At 34.5% G+C, this 22,763-nt stretch overlaps 1 protein-coding gene across 4 annotated transcripts in view; it reads left to right on the forward strand.

Annotated features, from left to right (window-relative positions):
• The window catches only part of CAPRIN1 (cell cycle associated protein 1), a 45,839-nt gene that overhangs the window by 17,677 nt on the left and 5,399 nt on the right, over positions 1-22,763 (forward strand). Inside the window, exons 5-18 of one of the 4 annotated variants that reach the window (XM_074273013.1) lie at positions 949-1,187; positions 1,300-1,382; positions 3,245-3,382; positions 6,137-6,189; positions 6,267-6,353; positions 9,027-9,182; positions 9,603-9,711; positions 12,220-12,287; positions 13,150-13,260; positions 13,470-13,619; positions 13,776-13,926; positions 17,201-17,395; positions 18,801-18,901; positions 19,496-19,559. In XM_074273013.1, the coding sequence (XP_074129114.1) occupies positions 949-1,187; positions 1,300-1,382; positions 3,245-3,382; positions 6,137-6,189; positions 6,267-6,353; positions 9,027-9,182; positions 9,603-9,711; positions 12,220-12,287; positions 13,150-13,260; positions 13,470-13,619; positions 13,776-13,926; positions 17,201-17,395; positions 18,801-18,901; positions 19,496-19,559 (1,705 nt within the window). The remainder of the gene's footprint in view (positions 1-948; positions 1,188-1,299; positions 1,383-3,244; positions 3,383-6,136; positions 6,190-6,266; positions 6,354-9,026; positions 9,183-9,602; positions 9,712-12,219; positions 12,288-13,149; positions 13,261-13,469; positions 13,620-13,775; positions 13,927-17,200; positions 17,396-18,800; positions 18,902-19,495; positions 19,560-22,763) is intronic. The other 3 variants (XM_074273010.1, XM_074273011.1, XM_074273012.1) reach the window with 3 other exon arrangements.

The following is a 22,763-nucleotide window of genomic DNA, read 5'->3' on the forward strand; positions in this document are numbered from 1 at the left end:
TTGAGAATTTTTGTGGCTAAAAAGCTTTGTCACCTGTATCCAATGACTATAATGAATGGAAATAATGAATTTCTCTGAGTATAGGACAGCAGACAACCCAGTCTTTCATTAGGCCTGTATGTGAAACCATTCCAACTTTGTTTAGGATTTGCTAGAGGTGGCAGTTCTCTTGCAACTCATGGCCACCTTTGTGCCATAATGAGGATTGAAATAGAACTCTAAAAGTTAGTTTCAAAGGTGTTAAAAATGAGTAAAATCCAACATTTATTTACAGGTCATTTCACCTATATTATAGTTTAAATAGTACTACTTTGAAGAAGACCTCCTTAGTTAACTTATGTCTTTAAGCTTTATATTATAGCTAGCCATCCCTCTTTCACCAGAGAAATGTCCTTTTTGGATTTTAGGTAATATGGTATAGAGCAGAGGTGTTAGACCTTGAGGCCCAGCCTTTTTTTTCCCTCCCTATTTGAGTCTGGCACCACTGGTATAGAGAAAAGAATAATTTGATTTGGTAAGGAAGGATATTTTAATTGTAGGACCATAAACAAATTATCTAAATCTTTAAAACTTCTGATTTTTTTCCCATCTGTAACAATATTCAATAGTAACTACTTGACAGGATTATTATGAGAAAAGTGATTTAGAAAGCTCAAAAATAATGCTTTTTTTAGTCCATAAGCAAAGAAAGTAGAGGATGACAATTCTTTATTTTAAAGTTATAATATGAAAATTTGATAACTTTTGTGGCAATTGATGAACCTGGTCTTTCTAATGTTAAAGGCAGTTAAAGAGTGATAACACTGGCCTCAACAATCAACTACTGGATTGAATGGTTTAGTTAGACATATCTTTCGTGTATTAAGTTCAACGTAATGATTTAAAATTTACTGTAGAGTTGAATGTAAGACATTATTGGTGATTATTTAAAATGCTTTCCTTTGGTAGATTCAGAAAACAATAAAAAAGACAGCCCGGCGAGAACAGCTCATGCGAGAGGAAGCAGAACAAAAGCGTTTAAAGACTGTCCTTGAGTTGCAGTTTGTTTTGGACAAGTTAGGCGATGATGATGTCCGCAGCGACTTGAAGCAAGGTGTCAATGGTGTGCCCATACTAAGTGAAAATGAAATGTCAGTTCTGGATGACTTCTACAAGCTAGTTCAGCCTGAACGGGACATGAGCATGAGGTATGCTAGTGATGGCATTTGGAAAATGCAGGGTTTTTACAGGCATTGTTTTGGATTTATTAAAAGATACTAAATGAGGCCATCCCCACCTTCCATCCTCTTTTTTTTAAAGGTTGAATGAACAGTATGAACAAGCATCCATTCATCTGTGGGACTTGTTGGAGGGAAAGGAAAAACCAGTATGTGGAACAACCTGTAAGTAGCTCTGATGTCAGTAGTAGGGGTTTGTTTGTTTTACAGAAGGAGAATCCTTCAGGGGGCAACTTTAAGAATGTTTGAAATGTTCATGAATAATCACTAGATACATTCTTCCATTGATATGAGAATTAGGAGTATACCAATATCAGTTAAAATTTAAGTGAAGAGCAGTTAAATACATTCAGGCTTGTGACTGCCAAACTGCTGGCCCAGTTCTACTATATGTTACTCTTTCCTGGGCTGCTCCTGGGTCAGTAGTCTATTGTATTTGTTGTTTAGTCTTTTGTTATATTTAGTAAATGAAATTAGGTCAGCCTTGTAAAAAGGCCACTTAACCAAACACAAGTCAGGGTTTTTCCTGAGATATAGGAAATAATTCTGTGTTGTGCAAGAAAAACCAAAGAAGATTGTGACCTGAGTCAGTCTTAGGAAATTGCTGAATCACCCTGAGCCACATGGTATAAAACATTAGGTTATTAGCTTTGCAGTGATTTACATTTTTTAAAACATCCTAATTGATATCTACAATAGAACACTGCTTAAAAACTCTGCTGATTACTTTTGGCTTTGTGAATTCTTTTGTTTGTTTCTTAACTCCCAAAATAAGGTCTTTTCTATCCTGGTTTTTCAGAATCTTACATAATGTTTCAGAAGTATTCTTGGACTTGTATTAGGCTTGTGTATTATGAAATTGATAGCCTAACAGTGAATTTTTAGATTCTGGTTGAAAGAATTAAATTTGATCCTCCTTTTTTTGATATGCTTGAAATGATGTGGAAAGATCTGGAAGTAAATTGGTTTGAAACTTTCAAACCAAGATTGTACCTTGTACATTTTTTATGGTATTTGGCATTTTCTTGTTAAATATGTAAATATGTAGTGTTTTAATAAAGGATAAGTTGTCCTTATTTACATGAAAACTGGTCAAAGGGAATCTTTGTCTCCATAATATGCTGGAGTAACATCCTAGAAGTTAGGAGTGAGAATTAGAAGAACTAGAATTTGTGTTCTGCTTCTGACATTCAGTAGTTGTAGCACATTAGGCAAGTCACTTCACCCATTTACCTCAGTGTTCTCATCTATAAAATGTAATATTACTAATATTTGTAAACTCTTCTAATGGACTTATATTAAAAGGCACAGCGAACTTTATGTAACATAACTCTGAGCTATTAGTTCATTCTGTAAATTAATGAGTATGAGTGTGAAATAATTTAGTCATTCACTCAACTTTTGTATTACTTTTGAGAGGTCAATTCTTATAAGTTAAAATCTCTTCTAAAAAGTTATCTTGATCTTCAAACAAGATTGAGATAAGCTTTGTAACATCTGACAATTGTGTTTCAGGAGAACTATAGCTAGGGGTGAGTGCAGCTTTAAGCTATTTATGGTAAGGAGTGGACATACTGGGCCATTTTAAAATGGTAGCATGATAAAGATGCCCACCTTAGCCTTTCATTTGCCATTTCATTTTTCACAAACAATTGATTGTGCTCAGAGAAGGGACAATTAAGTTTGATCTAAAGGAAGAAGCAAAAAAAGGGAAGAAAAATAGCAGGGTTTGATCTAACCAGATCAGATGTGAGTAGGCTATTGCCTTTAGCTTGCTAGCTTTGTAACTTTGGGCAAGGTTACAGTTGAGCCCATTTATCTTTAAAATCAAAGGTGATGTCTGTTATCTCCTTCACCTGGCTACTGTGACTATTAAATAAAAATGTATCTAAAATGTTTTGTAAACTTGAAAGAATCGGGTAGTTGTTAACGCTTAATATCAAGATAGTCTTTAGCAGAATGTCAGAATGACTTTTTGAAATAAAAGGATTTTATTGGGATTTATTTTTGCTCTGTGTTTCTCTTAGACAAAGTCCTAAAAGAGCTGGTTGAACGCATTTTTCAGACCAGTTACTTTGATAGCACTCACAACCACCAAAATGGCTTGTGTGAGGAAGAAGAGACAGCTGCTCTTCCAACAGGGGAAGACCAAGCAGCAGAAGCTGGTAAGTACATAAGAATTATTTTATTTTCATTATAGTTGAGAAGGGTTGTTTCAATTAATGGTTGTTAATTATTGATTGTTTAGATCCATGCATTTAATTATCCATTTGTGTTATCCCTTTATTTTTTTTTAAAAGGGCCTTTTAAGTACTAGTATAATATAAATTTACTACTTTTTAAGTTAGATAAAAGTTACTAAGGGATTACTGTGTGAGTTCTCCTGAGTTCTAGGATAAAAATAGAAGCAAGTAATAAGACAAATTCCCTGCTTTCAAGGAGTTTCCTTTCTAGTAGAGAAAGACAGCATCTGTGTAGAAATGCAAGTAGAGGGGGAGCGTGGAATTTGTTATTAGAATGGTACCTCAAGGCAGAAATTTCTCAGCTGTTACCCAAGGAGGCAATTGTTTGGTTATATTAATATTACTTCCTTCTTTTACTCCCTCTCTTTTCCTTTATCTTAGTATTCCAAGCTCCAGAAATTTATTGCTTTTGTTCTTTTCCTCTTTAATTTAACCCTTCCCTTTTCTAGTTTAGGGGGGAAAAAAGGGATTTAAATTAATCTGCCATTTCCATCCTTGTATTTCACTGATATACTTTCCCCTTTCCAAGAAATGCTTTTATTCCACCCGCTTTCTAACTCCTTTTAGAATTCTCTGGACCTCATTCCCCAGAATACTGATTTTTGATGAAGAACAGGGCACAATAAGAAGCAACCCATAATCCTACTTTGGGAGTCTAACCGTGATTTTTTTCCTCTATATCTAAGCTTGGTCATTCTAATTGTTTTGATTTTTATTCTTTCAAGTTTTTTGCCATTCCCAAAAAGCGCTGGTATGCATATGGAACCCATATGTCTTTGACCTTCTTGGAAAATATACATAGAAGTTGGATTTCTAGGTCAGCGGGTATAAAATATACTTGTAACTTTTTAAAAGCATAATTCCAGATTGCTCTTAAATTTGGACCAGTTAAAGCAACAGAGTTGTTATTCAATGTTCTTAAGCTATCTTGAGGAATATATGGTGCTAGGATAAGGTAAAGACCTTACTACAATGCTAGCATAACTCTAATATTGAAAATAGTAATTATAATCTGTATGGCATTGGTCCAAACCAGTAATGTTTTGATGGTAGTATTTAAAATAATAGCTACTTAAGAATTTGAAGTGAACTCAAAAGGCAATCTAATTCAAATCATATCCTTTTTATTCTTTAAAAAAAAAAAATTAGCGGGACAGCTAGATGGCGCAGTGGATAGAGCACCAGCCCTGAATTCAGGAGTACCCGAGTTCAAATCTGGTCTCAGACACTTAACACTTCCTAGCTGTGTGATGCTGGGCAAGTCACTTAACCCCAGCCTCAAAAAAGAAAAAAAAAAAAAATTAACTATTTTTTCCCAGCGAATTCTGCCCATATCTTCTCCCTCCATTAAGAAAAGAAAAATTCTTATAACAACAATGTGTTGTTGAACATGTCCTAAAGTATATGTCTTGTTCTACATTCTTAGTCCATCCTTCCTCAGTAGCAGAGTATCCTATGGTCCAGGCTGGTTCTTTGGAATTGTGGTTGGATGTTTTATATTTCAACTCATTGTGCTTGAATAGAAATTTTCTCTAACTTATTTTTAGATTGTTAAAATTAATGGGAAGCTTTTAATTATTGCAAGTCAAAATTTGTCCTTCATCAGCTTCTACCCATCGTTCTTGGTCTGCTCTTGGGCCAGACAGAATGAGGTCTTAATTATTTGTCTTTGGCAGAACTTTTGAGTATTTGAACATACCTACTATGTTGTTTACCCACACCATCTTATCTTCTGGGGATAAAAGATACCTTTGTTTTACTTCCTCTTTCTCTTTGAATTGCTTGATGGTCACTCTCTTGAACTTAATGCTTAATATTTATATCCTTTGTAGGGTGTTGTGCCAAGGTTGAGGTCTATTGAAAACATAATATGATTAGAGTATTTGTTGTCTTCCTCTTTCTGTGCCTATATTCACTTTGGGGGTAGAGGGTTGCCAGATCATTCTATCTCATTAAGGTTTCCATTTACTCAAACAGTGGTCTGGCCCCTTCTTTTCTCAACTTTTCACTGTTCTATATTTATGAAATTGTTTTTTGAGGGTAAATATGGAATAGTGGTATTGGTTATAATAATTATGAAATTAGGAAACATGATGGTGGATGAAAGGTAGGATGTGGTACAAGGAGGATTGGCTTGGAAGGTGGGAGACACAGATGCATATCTCTTTTGCTTCTGCTAGTTACCTTGAGCTGTTAGATCTGGGGCAAGTACTTTTCCCTTCTCTGGATCTTCATTTTTTTTTCTCCAAATAATGTTTTTTTCTGTTTCTTCTAGTCAGTTCTGAATTTATAATCTTGTTTTCATGATACTAATTGCCCCATTGCTGTTGGGTCAATGAAAATTATATAACACAAAGTGAGATGAGCCATATGCTCTTTAATAGATAGTCGTTTTCTGCATCACAATTTACCGGATTTTTAGTTCTAACTTAATTGAATTGATGATAGAAATTTTATAAGATAATAACTTGAAGGTCAGGTAAGTATAATTCCTCTTTAAAGAATATAATAATGAAAAACTGAATTAAAAAAAACAACAAAACACCTTAATTTTGGGAAATATGCCTAAACTATTTGATATTCTAGTTCTTTTTTTGTACCTGAATTTATTATGTGGAGTTTTTAACTTGAAGTAAAATATATTCTTAAATGGGTTTTTTTGTTGTTTTCTTCTAGAAGTTGAGCCAGCAGAAGAATACGCTGAACAAAATGAAGTTGAGTCAACAGAGGTATAGTTTTTATTTGAATGTTGTTTGTGGTGGTTCTTCTTTAAAAAAAATGCTCAACATGCCTTTTTTTTCCCCAGTATGTAAATAGACAGTTTATGGCAGAGACTCAGTTCAGCAACAGTGAAAAGGAACAGGTAGATGAATGGACAGTTGAAACAGTTGAGGTAAGAAAATGTCTGTGTTGGAAATTGATTTGTAAGTTTAATGGCTGTTAAATCCTCATTGATGGATATTTAATTTTGCCCAGTTACTCTGAATTATCCTAAAATCTGGGCTTGTAAAAAGAAAAGAAAGGGGCAACCAGATGTTCTAGGCAAGGTGTGAATTTGATCTTATGGGGAAGATGAGTATTTCTTAACTTTTAGAATTATTTTCACAATATTGTAGAGGACTGACAACAAAGTAATTGACACAATTAAGATTCTATTTTAATAAATACCATTAAGAAGAGAGGTGTAGGGGATGAAATGTTTTCCTTGGTAGCAGTTTAAAAAAATCTTTTGTTTCCAGCAAATGCTTCTTTCTAGTCATTCCTTATGTGCAGACTGTTTCTACCAAGTAGCAGTTACCCTCTATTTTCCCTTCAATCTTTGCATCTAAAACACCCTCAGGGGGATGCTCTACAATTTGCAAATTTATTTGTTAAAACTGTGCGTATCAAAAATGCCAAAAAAGAAAAAAGGGGGGGGTCATGGGTGGGATATTTTTGCTCTTTTGGCTCAAAGCATTTTTAAAATTTATTAATTTAAAAGTAGATGATGGGCCAGCTTTCTTTGATCTCCACATCATTCAGGTTGGGAAAATAGAATTTTTGCTAAAATACTTAATGGAATTTATTATAGTGAATTCTTTGGGTCTGTATTGTTAATCAAGTTATTTTATTTTTGAATGATTGTCATGTTTGGTTGTTTCTCTCTTACCCCATCCTCTCACCCCAATGTATTGTATTTAGTAAGTTAGTTAGTAAGGATGGAAACCAGATAGCAGGAAGTTAAAGAAGAAATAATGGGAAATGGTAGGTATGAAACATGGCATTCATAGGAAACAGAAAAGCTTGGTTCTGTGGTAACTTTTTAGGCCCCTGAAATGATTCCGGTAACAGTTACTTAGGCTCTTAAAGGCTTAGCTGACCATGATCTCAGTCTTCATAAGGGCCCTCTTAGACAAAGAGATAAAGCCTCTTCTTCTCACAGAACTTCCTTGTATCTATGATCTCAGTCTAGATCATTTCTTTCCAAGTGGACAGAATGAGACCCATCCATGCTAGGGGACTGTGACATGACATGGATGCTTAGTGGAACGTGCAGGTTCTCCGATTACCAATGTGGATAGCGTGTCTCTTTTGGTCACACATTTTTCTGACTTTCCTCTGGGTTTTTGACTTGACTATCCTTCTACATAATATTTGATTGGATCTTTCATATAAAGGGAATGTAAGTTTTTTGAAGGCAGAGACAGCTTTGTTTTCTAAGTCTTTGTGTCTATGGTAAAGTGCAGAGAGCTCAGCATTGGGAGGGGATTAATAAATGCTTGTTGATTGGGAAAGCAAAGTATGGCAGTGAAGAAACCAAAGAACTTGTTAGAAAAAATATTCATCTTTTTCATTTTTCATGTTTTCATAAAGATGCACTTTCCCTTGTTAGGAGAGTAAGCAGTCATAATGTAAAAGATGATAATTTAAGGCATCTACATATAGTGGTCTAGATTCTGTCCTTTTGGGGGAAGGTTTTGTCCATCATGATGACTAATTAATATTGCTATTTTACGTATAAGGAAAAACCAGATAAGTGGGTAACAATTTAATAATCAAGGTCATTCAATTAAGCACAGATAATGAAGCAAGAAAGTTATCTATCTAGAGTCTAAAATAAATGATTATGTACCTTTTTTTTTGATATTTAAACATCCTGGCATGTTATACTTGGAATATAGTAGTAATTACTGCATTGTTTAAGTGCATTTGTAATAATTGTATTACAGATATGTAAGTTAGATAGCTCTCTGCTATTAAATTAGAAAATGAAATTTGTGCTTTTAGGAGGGAGGAGGACCTGCTGTCCTTCCATAGCATAGGAAAGGGTGAGACAAATCTGTTTTCCAGAATAGGATACATGGTTGGATGATGAAACCATCCTTAGTATGTTTTTTGAATAGATGTTGGCTGTACAACGAACTGGGTTCAGTATTGAATAGAGGCATAGGTGGAGTCAACTTTGAGAAATTGTATAGTGCTTTTCATGATCTTAAATTTCAAACAAATGTGAAACAAAGGTCCATCTTCTTAATGATAACTCTTCTGGTACTTTTTTGGGTCCTGAGTCCTAGAATTCCATACTTTACCAAAAACTGTGTAGTTTGGGTCACTCAGACACAATGGGGCTCCACAGGCATAAAGAGACATGAGCATGTTAACCATGGAGTATTGTACAAAGGGAACAAGAGAGATTGACCAGAAGGAGCTAGAAGGGTCATATTGGGAAATGAAGGCATAACTAATGGATGCTCCTCATTCTCCTTGGTTTCTGCATAACATCAGGGGGTAGAGAGGAAGGCTTCCATGTCACTGAACTCCTCGGGCTGTATTAATGGAAGGACGTGGAAGGCGGCTTCATCAGAGAAGAAGATGTAAATTAGTTTTGATCTCACTGGAAATTATAATCATCTCTGATGCCAACATCAGAGCTCCTGGAGATCTGGGAAACAAAATAACATTTGAATAGTATCCACATTAAAGCATAGTGATTTATAACACTAAATTGTTACTTTACTTCTAGCTGCTTTATAGCTCCCTGTTTAATGATTTTATTACTCCTGCCCCTCCTCCCTTTTTCCCTAAGGTGGTAAACTCACTTCAGCAACAGCCGCCGGCCGCATCCCCCTCTGTGCCAGAGGCCCACTCCTTGGCTCCTGTGGCTCAGGCCGATCCTCTGGTGAGAAGGCAGAGAGTACAGGACCTCATGGCACAAATGCAGGGGCCGTACAATTTCATACAGGTGGGTGAACAGAAAACTTCTTTTGAATTAGGATAATTATATTTGGTTATTGAATTACGGTTTTATATTCTGGAAACTCCTCCCAATTCCTTTCTTATTTCTTAATATCTTTACTTCTTATTAATCAAAACATGATTTCTGGATCTTAACCCATCCTGGTTGCCTCTTTCTGTATGCAGAGTACAATCTTATTCTGGATGTGATTCTTGGGTCCAGAGCTGTGATTTTATCAATCAAGAATGGTAAAGAAACTAACTGCATTGGGTTATGCAGGCCTGTCCCTCAGTCTTCTAGTGTCTGGGAGTTGCATTAGGCCTTGAGCCTGGGTGTAGTCAGACTCTAAAGAACCCCAGGCTCCAGTCCCCAGGCCTCCAGAGGTCACCACTGTTGCTCTCTCATTTGTGATTTTTCTTGGTGCAGGATTCCATGCTGGACTTTGAAAGTCAGACACTTGATCCTGCGATTGTGTCTGCACAGCCTATGAATCCGTCCCAGAACATGGACATGCCTCAGCTTGTCTGTCCTCCAGGTGGGTGACAGCAACCTGCTTTGGGAATCTCTTCTTCATGTCAAATGTGTGAGAGGGAGGAACAGAGAGACAGAGGCAGACCTTACACTCCCAGATGAGTGATGATGATAACACTGGGGCTGCTATTAGAACCAAAGATAAGATAATATTTGTAAATTCTTTGGAAACATTACTTTGTTATTAAAATGTTACCTATTATTAATTGCCCCAGAAACCTTAGAGGCTATGAATTATGGAAGGTTGAATAGTCAATGTGTCAGAATTGATATTTGAACTACTCACAGCTTCCTGATACCAAGCTTATCACTTCCATTTTTATGAGATTTTTTTAGAATTTTGAGGGAAGTAGGAGGTGCTGGGGTAGTAAGGGGAAATCAAAGCTCATATTAAAATAAAGGAAACTTTCTTCTAAAGCGGTGGTTCTCAAATTTGTTGGTCTTGGAACCCCTTTGCAGTCTTTTAATTATTGAGGACAGAATTAGTTTTGTATTTCTATAGATATCTAATGTGTATTAGAAATAAAATCTGCATTTTATTGTGATATAAATTTGACTCATGGATACCCTGAAAGGGTCCAGGGTCTCCCCTTCTTCCCATACACACATATATTGGAACTTTTTCTCTAAACATAGTAAACAATCTGGAGAAATTTAAACATGAAATAATGTGGAAGAAGGAAAATGTGAAGAAGAAAGCAAGAACCAATCTGTTAGTGCCAAACATCCTGCAGCAACATAGGCATTATCTGTTGAATGAAATGAATTCTTTCTTAGGCTTCTTTTGGATGCCTTGATGTCTTTAGAATTATTCGGGGGGGGGGAGGGGGAGAGGGGCATTAGAAATAAGTGAAGAAAAGATTGCATATAAAATATGTAGGAACTGTGATAGATTATAGATAATGGAATTTTGTATACTTCTATTATATTCATTTAATAAATGGTTCAGTGCTTCACAAACTTAAACCTTGATAAAAATAAAAACAAACAAACAAAAAACCAGACACAGTAGGTAATTAGAAACTCTTAAGGAAATAAAAACCCTTTTCAAATCAGCATTTTGTAGTTCTTTTGTCCACCTATACCAGCTTTAGAAGATGTAAACTTGAATCTGTTAAAAAGTATCCAAGGCTGATTTTTCACTATTACAGTTCTATTTGAAAAATACTATATGACTTTCTCATTAAGTTTGATAAAAATAATTACCATGAGTGGTGTTGTATCCTGAGAGTCTTGCTTTTGAGCTACTCAAAGGACCATAAATGTATGACCTAGGAGAGAACTTCTAGGTGGTCTCTCCTAGCTCATTCATCTTTTTTTTTTTTTTTTTTTTTTTTTTTTTTTTGTGACTTGCCCAGGGTCATACAAGCTAGGAAGTATTAAGTGTTTGAGTCTTGAGTTTGAACTCAGGACCTCCTGAGTTCGGGGCCAGGGCTCTATCCACTATGCAGTCTAGCTGTTCCTTCACTTATCTTTCAAAGGAAGCAGGCCCACAGCTGTGGAGAGATAGAAGCTAAAGTCATAATAGGGGGATCAAATGAAACAGTCAGAATTTGAATTGTGGCCCTCTGATCTAAAAGCCAGAGCATCTTCCTACCTTCAGAGCCTGAGAGAGCACTCCACAAAAGTGTATTTAATGTGCATTGTCAAAAGTTTTTTGCTTCTGTTAGAATGGAGAGCTGTTGGATTGATTAGCTGTTAATTATATGTATACAGTTTACACATATTGAAGTTAGTATTTTTATATATACATATGCATTTGGAACAAAATTATTTTCATAAATTTCTGCTGATGATAAATTGTGAAGGGGTGGGGAAGCTAGGTGGCACAGTGGATAGAGCACCAATCTTGAATCAGGAGGACTCGAGTTCAAATTTAGTCTCAGACACTTAACACTTCCTAGCTGTATGACCCTGGGCAAGTCACTTAACCCCAGCCTCAGAAAAGAAAAAAAAAAGAAAGAAATTGTGAAGGAAATGGCTGTAGATTCCAAAACCTTTGGTTTAAGTCTTAGGCAGAAGGGCTATTTGGGTGCATCCTGCTCTCCCTCCTCTTATCACCATCAGTAACAAAAATCACAAGATGCTAAACTTAAAACTTTTTCTAATTTTTAAAAAATGTATATGATCTTTAGCCATAATATCCCTCCAAATCTCTGATTTTTGTGTGCTTAGCCAAAGAAACATGATTTTTGGTATTGTCTGTTGGCAGTATCTCTAAGTTTTGACTTTTAGTCTCAATCTTTGCAATGTTTCAGCATAATAAATTACATATTTTATGTATATGTTTATATAAATTTGATTACTAAAATTTAGTGTTCTCCAATTAAGATCATTTAATTTTTTTCAAGGGATCATATTTGATCTTAGTCATGCTTTTTTTTTTTTTTTAATATACTACTATGATGATTATAAAAGGGACTAGCCTTGTAATAGAATAATAAAAATGTAGCTATTTGGAATTGTTTGGAAATGACAACATATCAACTATCAGTTTTTTGTCAAATTGCAGTTCACACTGAATCTAGACTTGCTCAGCCTAATCCAGTTCCTGTACAGCCAGAAGCTACGCAGGTGAGGGTAATTGTCTATTTTGATTTTTTTTCTCCCCACACCCATACATTTCAAGTGATCCTAGAGTCATAGATTTAGAGTTGTAGGTTCCTTAGAAAGCTTTGTTACCGGCAGGAGTTTTGGCCTCTCATAGGGGTGAACTGGTAGAAAGTCATTTTTTCACCTTAGTGATTGAGAACACCTGTACTTTGATTAGTGTTAATTTGTATTTTTTAGATAACTTTTATCCCTGTGTGTGTGTAGTTGAGGGATAGAAGAAAAATATATTCAAAGAAAGTTTTACCAAATGAATTTCACAAGGTCAATTTCTTAATTTTAGGCTTTGTATAGCAGACATTATATTAACTTTAAAGAATTGTGACTCTGTGAAGCACAAATTAAAACAAAGGAGTTAAATCCAACCCAAGAACTTTTTTACACACATATACTCTGTGTATATGTGTGTGTATGTGTATGTACATACACACATGTACACTTTATACATATGCTCTTAAAGCCTTTATCTTCATGTTAATTGTAACATTACTGCTTATAAAGTTAACTCTCATCAGTTCTTTTTGAATGAATAGAGAACTTATTAGGCATTTGCTTTTGTGTACTACCCTTGGGATACAAATAAAGCCTTTGAAGAACACTCTAATGAGGGGGGCCACCCCCCCTAGGAGGCTTCAGCTGTTAGGCAAAAGGGCAGGGTCCCTCTATGGTCCTCAGACCTCTGTAGTAGTTTTGTGCTCATTTGCCAAAAGAGATTTTTCTGCTCTTTGATAAGGAAAAGGGCTCTTTAAGTCCTTCCATTGTAGAGCACTGATTTTTTTTCCCCCTTATTTCATAAGTGACCTTGAATGAAATTAATGATTTACTCTCCTAGGTACCTTTGGTTTCTTCGACTAGCGAGGGATACACAACATCCCAGCCTATGTACCAGCCTTCTCACGCTGGAGACCAGCGACCTCAGAAGGAATCAATTGACCAGATTCAGGTAGTCTTGCTGTTTACAGAATGAAGACATAGAACATAAATACATAGAGATCATTATGCAGAAGACATTACTGTTTAAAGTAGAAAAGCACTTTAGAGCAAATGAGTAGTTTTGTTCTAGATTAATCTTACTGTATAAAAGGTACATATAAAGAAATAATCCATTGTCAAGCAGGAGTACACTGACACATTTTGTGCAAATTTTTTTAGGCTGCAATATCACTGACTGCAGACCAGGCTCCGGCATCCTCACCCCTTCCTGCTGCCTCTCAGCCCCAGGTGTTCCCAGCTGGATCAAGCAAACCTTTACATAGCAGTGGCATCAATGTCAATGCAGCTCCATTCCAATCCATGCAAACGGTAGGCAAGAGACCATATTCTAGATACTCAGGCTTTTATGAGTTTTATAGTACATCTTGTTTCTAAAACTTTTATATTTGATTTAAAAATCAGATTTGGAATTTGGTAATTGGCTGCTAAATGATATATTAATGATTTTTTTTTCTTATCTTATAGGTATTCAATATGAATGCCCCTGTTCCTCCTGTTAATGAGCCAGAAACTTTAAAGCAACAAAATCAGTACCAGGCTAGTTACAACCAGAGCTTTTCCAATCAGCCTCACCAAGTAGAACAAACAGAACTTCAACAAGAGCAGCTTCAGGCCGGTAGGTAAACATCATGTTTCAATTAAATTCTTTCCTAGGTAGTTTTTGGGTGATACCAAGACTGTTTACAGAAAGAAGTACTTCTGATACATTAAAAAGTGATTTTAGGACTAAGCATTGCACTAATTGTAGAAATCAGTTGTCTTTTGCTTATGATATTTTGAATAGCTCTTTTATATCTGAAAATTTTGAGAAAAGGTAGGAAATCTGTAGCATTTACTTATTTAAATGAAATAATATGCTAGAAAGGCGATATTTATTGAAATTCATGGGAAACATACTGACATACTGACATATCTGCCATATTATCTAAGTTGATTTAGAGTTAAATCAGTTTATTTTTGCCATAATAAAGCATTAATCCAAATTATTTATGGGGAAAAGGTTTGGGGTAGAGATGATAAATGGACTGTAAATGGTAAGTCCTACAACAGTCTCTAAATAATTCTCTAATTCCAGTCACTCTAATCCAGATAGAGGTTGGGGTCTGTTCAGTTAGAGCCTGTGAACATTCATGTGGCAATAATCAGATGCTTTAAAGAAACTGAAAGCTTTCTGTGAGACTTATCTTTCAAAATATAACTATGTCCAACAACAGAATTTTAAGGATCATTTCAAGCATTCCATGATTTTCACAAATCAATTCCATCCCCATGGATTCAAAAGTCTTTTCTTAGGCAGGCACTAATCTATTTTGGTGGGATCTTTACATAAAACATGTCCAAACAGGTTGGGCAATTTGGATACAAAATTTTGTAGTTGGTATAAAATAATGAAAAATGGTCACATCAGTTAATTTGGTCATAACTAGCAAATCTTTTTATGGTGATCTATTTCCAGACAATACCTGCTGGCCATAATTAATCTATCAGTATGGTATTGTACTCACCTCTCATGGTGTAATGGAAATAGCACAAGGCAAGGAGATTGTTACTAATTAACTATTCCTGTCCCTAGGCCATTCAATTTACCTCTTGTGTTCATTTGAATCCCTAGTATGTAAAATAAGAGAATTAGTCAAGGGGATCATTTCTGAAGTCTTTTCTTACTCTGAATCCTTGGTCTTTGGTTTTAATTTTCTTATTTGTGGAATTTCTGAACTGATCATTTTCCACATTTACATCTTAATATGCAGTATAATATAACTGTTAGTTATATTAAATAAAAGGGCCTAATACAGTCATGAATGTAATGAAGCATTGGTGGCTTCAGAGTTCAGAGTTAAAATGACTGAGCCAAAATTAAAATAGTAGTGGCTTATTGGTTTTATTTGTGTTATGTATTCAGCTTTAAATGGTATCTGAAGTCCAAGATTTATTTTTAAAGATTCCTTATCTTTTCATTACTCTCTATGAGTACTTGTACCAAAAGCAATAAAATTCTATGCTGAAGGTACAATTACAGTCAAGTTGTATATATATATATCTTTACATAATGTGGGGGGGGGGGGTTGTTGTTGTTTTAATAAACCAAGACTGGCAATTACTTTTTTTAACTGGTTGATCAGAGGCCAACAGAAATGTGATTTTTGAGATGTAGAAAGGTCATGTGGGATTTACTGATAGTTGTATACCATATTGAAATTTACCAAAAATAATCAAGGTGGGGAATTTCTCGAATGAAGCAGCAATGAGATGTTGATTCATTCTCATGCAATTTGTGACGTATTAGAAAAGAAACCTAAAGTGATGTATCTTTAAAAAATAAATTTTAAAAGGCCATTGGAAAATGGATCTCTGCTTGTGGCTTTTTTTTTTTTCCCTGAGGCAATTGGGATTAAGTGATTTGCCTAGGATCACACAGCTAGGATGTGTTAAGTGTCTGAAAGTAGATTTGAACTCCGGTTCTCCTGACTTTAGCAGTGGTGTTCTATCCACTGCGGGGGGGGCCCCCCCCCCCCCCCCCCCCCGTGGCATTCATTTTAACATTGTAGAATTGATCATTAGTATATCATAGGGTTGGAAATCACTTGTGGGCATTCAAGAATGTTTCTAGGCAGACTAAATAATTATAGAGACTTCCTGGCAACTTTGGGATTTTGGATAATGTGAGTATACCTGATATGTACCTCCAAATGCCTCTTATCTTTGCAGATTTATTTTGTGCATGATAAATAGCCTTTACTATTCCATAAGACACTGTGTATGCAAAATATTAAGGATCAACAAAAGTAAATCCTTGCCCTTAGAAACAAGTATAAAAAGATACCAGGTTTTACTGATGGGTAATGCTAGGATATGAGGCATGTTACTGGACTATTTTTGCAATCTAAAATCTTTGTGGTTGTAAGAGTTTTATGGCCATTTCTACCTAATCTTTGAAATCGTGAATTAGCATTGCACTAAAGAAGTATTATATTGGGTATATTCTGTTTACAAAAGTTGAGTTAATTTTAAATGCTGAGTTCTCCTTACTTTATTATATCTGTTCTACTAGATATGAAATATCGTTTTGCTTTGTCATTTTATGTCAGTAGTCTAGAATTGGGCTTTCTGGGGTCCCAAGGACTCCTATTTTCTCTAGACAGATTTTGAAGTTGGATTTCAGGGGAGGTATCAAATTTTTATCTCAATATCATTGGTTATTTAATGTATCTTAAAAGCATTTATTTCAAAAAGGATCCATAAGTACTGCCAAAATGCCCCGAGAGGGATCTATGGGGAAAAAAAAACTGAACTTTTACTGTAGAACAAGAATGGTAATGATAAATTATTTGCCTTTGTGCCTTAATAAACTTATTCTAATAAGTTTGAACATATCTAACTCACTATGGCTTATTTTGAAAGATATCAAATTATACCAAGCACAATGTTGAAACCATATCAAGAACATTTCAAAGAACTTGAGGTGAAATCATTAGTTCTTAGATTTATTTCTGTTACTTGCAGAAAGACAGACCTAGTGAATATGTCTTTGTATTTTCACTTGTTCTAACGAAAAAGTTTCAATGTGATTAACTTTAAAGTGGCAGTGTGGACTCGTCCTAATGGAAGTGTTAAAATGTGGGGTTGAAGATTTTTAGTTTAGGAAAACCATCCCATAAATTCCTACTGTATGTTAGTACACATTAGACCAGACTTTTTTCAGTTCTTAATATCATATAGTGAAAGTCTTAGATAATTATGTGCAAAATATTTTATAGAATATAGCATTCCAAATAAATGCAGCATCTTGTATTTAATCATACCCTTATATAATTAATTATGTGTATATTTGTAAATGGATATACTATAGTTACATATGGGCTTGTGTGTGTTTATGTGTTATATTTCAGTGGTTGGTACCTACCATGGTTCCCAGGACCAGTCTCACCAGGTGGCAGGTAACCACCAGCAACCTCCACAACAGAACACTGGATTTCCACGAAGTAGTCAGCCCTATTACAATAGCCGAGGAGTGTCACGTGGAGGATCTCGTGGCACTAGAGGCTTAATGAATGGATATAGGGGCCCTGCCAATGGATTTAGAGGTAAAGAAGAGTTCCAATGAACTTCTTAAATTTTTACATTGGATTTTTATACTATTTGAAGATTTTTTTTTTTTTTTTTTAACCTTGTACCCTCAGGTATAAGTTGTGTTTACAAGAAATTTCATTGGTTTTAGAAGGTATTTTATTTAGTCAAATAACAAAGATTTTTTAAAAACTTTTTTTAAAAAAATTTTAAAAAGCTCCTGCTTTTCAACACTATGGTAGTTACCAGGGTACAGAGACCAAAGAAAAGAGTCACTCCCTTCTCTTAAAGTGCTCTAGCTCTCTTTATGCATCTGTTTGATTTTGTCATTTATTTTCTTTTAAAAATAAATTTATTAGTAACTTTTTATTTTCAAAACACAAGCAAAGATAGTTTTTAACTTTCACCATTGCCAAACCTTGTGTTCCAAATTTTTCTCTTCCACTTCCCTGCACTGCAAATAGTCCATTATAGGTTAACTGTGTTGTCATTTATTTTCAGTGATTCTTTATTAACTAATAAAATAAATAAAAGTCTTTAAGTTCCTGACAAAACATCATCAATTTTTCACTTGACTATTGCAGTAAGAAAGTATTTGAAATGTCAAAGAATCATATTTATCACTGGTCTCCTTGCCCACACTCACAGTCTTTCCCCTATCTATTCTCTGATTCATAGATGCCAAAGTGATAAAGCTTGTGCCTGGCATGTTGCTTCCTGATAACTAGTAGAAAATCTATTATTATTATTTAAAGCCTTCCACAGTCTGCTTTAGCATATATTTCCTAGTCTCCTTAGACAAGAAATTCATATATTTCCTGACTGAAATGCGTTCCTCTTTACTTCTGCCTTTTAGCATTCCTATTTCCTTGAGATCTTAGCTTGGGCTGCACTTCTATAAGACCTTGCTTTGTTCCTCCTCACTAAAAGTACTTTGTATCTATATGACCTTCTTTGGTAGAATGTAAGCTTTTTGAGGACAAGGATTGTTTATGTTTGTCTGTTTTCTCTCTATTACCTATCCTAGTATCTGATACATAGACTTTGAATATGTGATTCTTTGACATTCCAAATCCTTTCAAATTTTGGCACCACATTAATAGCCCCCATATTTATCTTAGAGAATTTTCCCCTCTCAAGTGTATGAATGAATGATCACTATTTGAAAGATATATTTCAAAACAATAGTGAAATTACTGACATACACACTTAGAAACAGAAGACCAAAAATATTAGGAAATTAAAAATAACTAGTTTCCTTTTCTGGTAAAGAGATGGAGGGAGCTAGTGAAAGGAAGATTATTGTCTCATCATCAATCATTACCATACCCTGTCTCCATTTCTCATTTTCTAATAAGTCTTTGGACAAATATTCAAACTGTCTTTTGAATGTTAATATATCCCCTTTTATCTTTTTTTTAGGAGGCTATGATGGCTACCGCCCTTCATTTTCTAACACTCCAAATAGTGGCTACACGCAATCCCAGTTCAGTGCTCCACGAGACTACTCCAATTACCAGCGGGTGAGGAAAACCTAAATTAATTATAATAATGATAGGCTAGATACATATAAACGAAAATAATGCTAAATACCTTCTGTTTTGTAATTTATAGAGACAAATTGTAATTTTTTTTTAAATGCAAAGAAAACAATTGCAGACACCTGTTTATTTTGACACATAATATTTTTTTTTTATAACATAACACCACCAGTTAATGAACTAGTTATAGAGAACCAATTTCTGCATCTTTTTAGTATTTAGTCTCTTCAATGAATTTCTAAAAGATCTTAAGACCAAAGTAAAATGTAGCCTTAAAGATGTGTTTGAATAAAAGTTCTTTCTCTTAGTAAACCTCTTTTGTTAAAAACAAGAAACATTTTCAGCTGTTTTTTGTGTTTTTTTTTTTTTAATGGAGAGACTTTAAAAGGGTTGAGGGGGAGATGAATCTTGAAAATAAAAAGGAAACCTGTTTTTTCCTTTAAAGGTGTTTTTTTGAAAATGGACTTGTACTTCTGTGTTTGATTTTAGCCTTACATTTTGAGTGTTTTATCAGTAGATATTGGCTTATTTTCATGTTTTGGATTTTGGGGGTTTTGTTTTGTTTTTGATATTTAGGATGGATATCAACAAAACTTCAAGAGAGGTTCTGGGCAGAGTGGACCACGGGGAGCCCCAAGAGGTAATTTTAGAATGTTTGAAGAGTAGACTGTAGTAGTAGTTTTCTGCTAGACTTTGTTCCTTATCTGCAATTAAATTTGTTTTCCAAATAAAATCCATCCTCATTGGTGATAGAATTGTGTTATTATAAAAAGATCATGGGATTTATTTGACTTATAAGTGATTGTCAAGATTAAAACCCATCTGGTTATTTTGAATATAAGAAAACTGATTACCATAGGGTCAGTTCAGTCCCATAGTTGCAAGGGAATAAATTGTTTGGCTATAATGGAATGGGTGACATTAAGTTTTAAAAGCTAGATGGTATGTTCATTTATCAAATCAAGCATTATATAATATGTAAACTGTTTTCACATAAATATTTTCATTTGGTTTGTTTCTTTTTAAAAAATAGTGAGCAGGAAAATAAATTGTTCTAATTGTACTGATGAATAAAATGAGGCTTTCGAATAGCATAGATAAATTTGGTTTCAAATAGGAATGTGACATTTTATAAAAAGATTCACCAAAGGATTTCTTTAAAGAATGAACTACAGAAGTGTATTATAATAGCGTAGGAAAAAAAAAAAAAAAAAGATTTTTACATGCATAATTTTTAATAGCTATAGTTGGAGCAATGGGTGAATGGTATATATGCTACCTGGGGAAATAGTGAATTCTCCCTCTAGAAATCTTTAAGCAAAAGGATGGTTTAATGCAAATACTATAAAAAGGTTTTTGTGCTACATGAGTGCTAGATAGGTTGAAGAAACTGGTATTGTTCTAGAAGAAAGACTACAAGGGTAATGTTGGAGGGCAGGGGACTATCTTTTTTTGCCTTATTTTGGTATAATCAACACTTAGCACAATGTAGTGTCACATATAGTAATCATTTAATAAATGTTTATTGATTGATTATTTCCAACTATTTGGAAAGAAATCTCTTATTCATAATTATAACGTGGCCTACTTGGATGAGAACTAGGACATCATATTGAATCTGGGTTGGTGCATATATATTAACTCTGATCTTCATTCCCTGCTTGACAACATATCCTGCAGGAACAAAAATGTTGAAAAGTGAGGATTATTGAAAACTTGGATAATCCAGAAGAGTGTCCCTTTTCCAGGGAACAAGTGATAAATTCTTCTCTACACAAAGTAGTCAGACTTAGTCTAAATGACCACATGTCAGAGGGTTTTGTTTTTCCCATCCGTGAGCCGATCTTCATTTTGGAAATTCTGTGACTTAAGGATCCAAATCTTGAACATTCTCCTTTCCTTCCAATCAGTTTTTTTTTTTTTTTGGCTAATGATGCATTTTCAGTAGAACCTGGTGAAAAATAATTTTTTTTTAAATTCTTAAAAGTGTGTGTGAGGAATTTTAAAAACTTATATATTATAAGAGCATTTTAATGTACATAATGTCACTTACATGTACATGGTCACTTAATTGTTTTTTGTGTGATTTTTTTTTTTTTTAATGTTGCTATTCTTGATCTTTGAACCCCTGTGAGATGCCTTAAGTCATGTTGCCAACTCTTTAGATCCTTTAGATAATATGGTGAGTCCTTTTTACTGAAACCAAGCTGTTGCCAAAAGTTCCTTTATACTTTGTTGGTTTGAAACTTGGGAATATATTTTCTCATGGAAACCATCTTTTACCTATGGTTAAGTTTTCCTAAAATAGCCTTAAGATTGTAATACCACTAAAGCTTGAATCGTATGGAATCAAAAGTAATGAAGTAATATTATTACCATATTTTAATAAAGGTAGAGGGGAGAATCAAATGTGTCCCTACTCTAGTGTCACTTCTATTAAGCTTTCTTCTCCTCTCTCTCCCCAAATGATCTTTCTTAAGACTTCCTAAGGTCAGGGACTATGTATTACCTAAATTTATGTAGTTCTTAATCTCTATAATACTTGATTTGATAAATTAGCATACAGTCTAGCTTTTTATTTATAATGGCACCCATTCCATTATAGCCAAACAATTTATTCCTTAGCAACTCTATAATCTATAGTGTTTCTGTGCATTGTAGGATCTTTTATCATTTTGGAACTGTTAGGGTATATGGAGGCCCATGTTCTTCAAGCTTCCCTTTTCCTTTGTCAATCAGAAGCAAACAGATTCTTTTTAAATTTCCCCAGTCCCACTTGACCTTTGTACCCTGCTTGCCATTTTGGTGCTTCAGTTGTTCTCTGTTTTGGCTGTTCCCCAGTTTTTCAGTCAGTAATATTGAAGGCACTTCTGTCTTTTTTAAATCAAATTGATATATTGTTCAAAAATTCATTTTTCTAAAAGCGAGTGATTTTAAGAATGGATTTTTTAAAAAGTGTGAAATGCTTTTTTTTCCTGTGGGATCATGGTTCTTGGGTTCTCTTTATTTATCTCTTCCATGTTAATTCATAAAGAAAGCCCGGAGCATCAGGGACTCAATAAATACACTTAAATCAGGAGTGGGATGGCCAGAGACTTGTCAAAGACTCTAAGCCTGAAAGAGATCTCAAAGGCCAGACCATCCAAGTAGCTTGGAATAAGCAACATCCCTCTTCTATATTCTCTTAACCATTAACTCAACTTTGGATATACATCTTTGTTAGGAAGTTTTTCTTCACTAACCTAGAAATCACCTTTTTGAATCTTTTTTCCTCTGAGGACCACATTGAATACATCTTTTCTATGTTATCACCCTTCTAGACCTTAACTACCATCCTATTTTCCCTTTTCCAGCTGAGCTCCTTCAGTCCTAATGTGATATTTTCTCTAGTCTTTTTATCATCCTTTTTTGCCCTTCCTCTGAACTAGTTTAGTTTGTTTATAGTTTTTACCAGAAATGGCCTAAACAAGGTAGAGTTTATCACAACACTAATACTTTCCCTGTTCTGGGACAAAAAATAAGTAATACTCTCCTATTTTAGGACAAACATATAACCAATTTTTTTCCCCTCAGCATATTGCAGATTTTTATTGGCCATGGTGTCTCACTTTAAATTTTTTTAATAACCCTCAGCAAGATTTGGTAAGCTTTAGCTCCATTGAAGAATTGTTTTTTGTTTATAACAGCATTTTTTATACTTAAAAGTATATGATCTAATAAACTTACCTAGTTTCTCCTCACAAGGTAGTTTAACATTCTTTGGAATTACATATTTGTGATCAGAACTACCCTTTTATCTGTATGTTTTATAAAAATTCTGAGAATCATTTAGGATAATATAATT

Source organism: Sminthopsis crassicaudata, chromosome 6 (assembly GCF_048593235.1).
Source record: "Sminthopsis crassicaudata isolate SCR6 chromosome 6, ASM4859323v1, whole genome shotgun sequence".
Classification (NCBI taxonomy): Eukaryota; Metazoa; Chordata; class Mammalia; order Dasyuromorphia; family Dasyuridae; genus Sminthopsis; species Sminthopsis crassicaudata.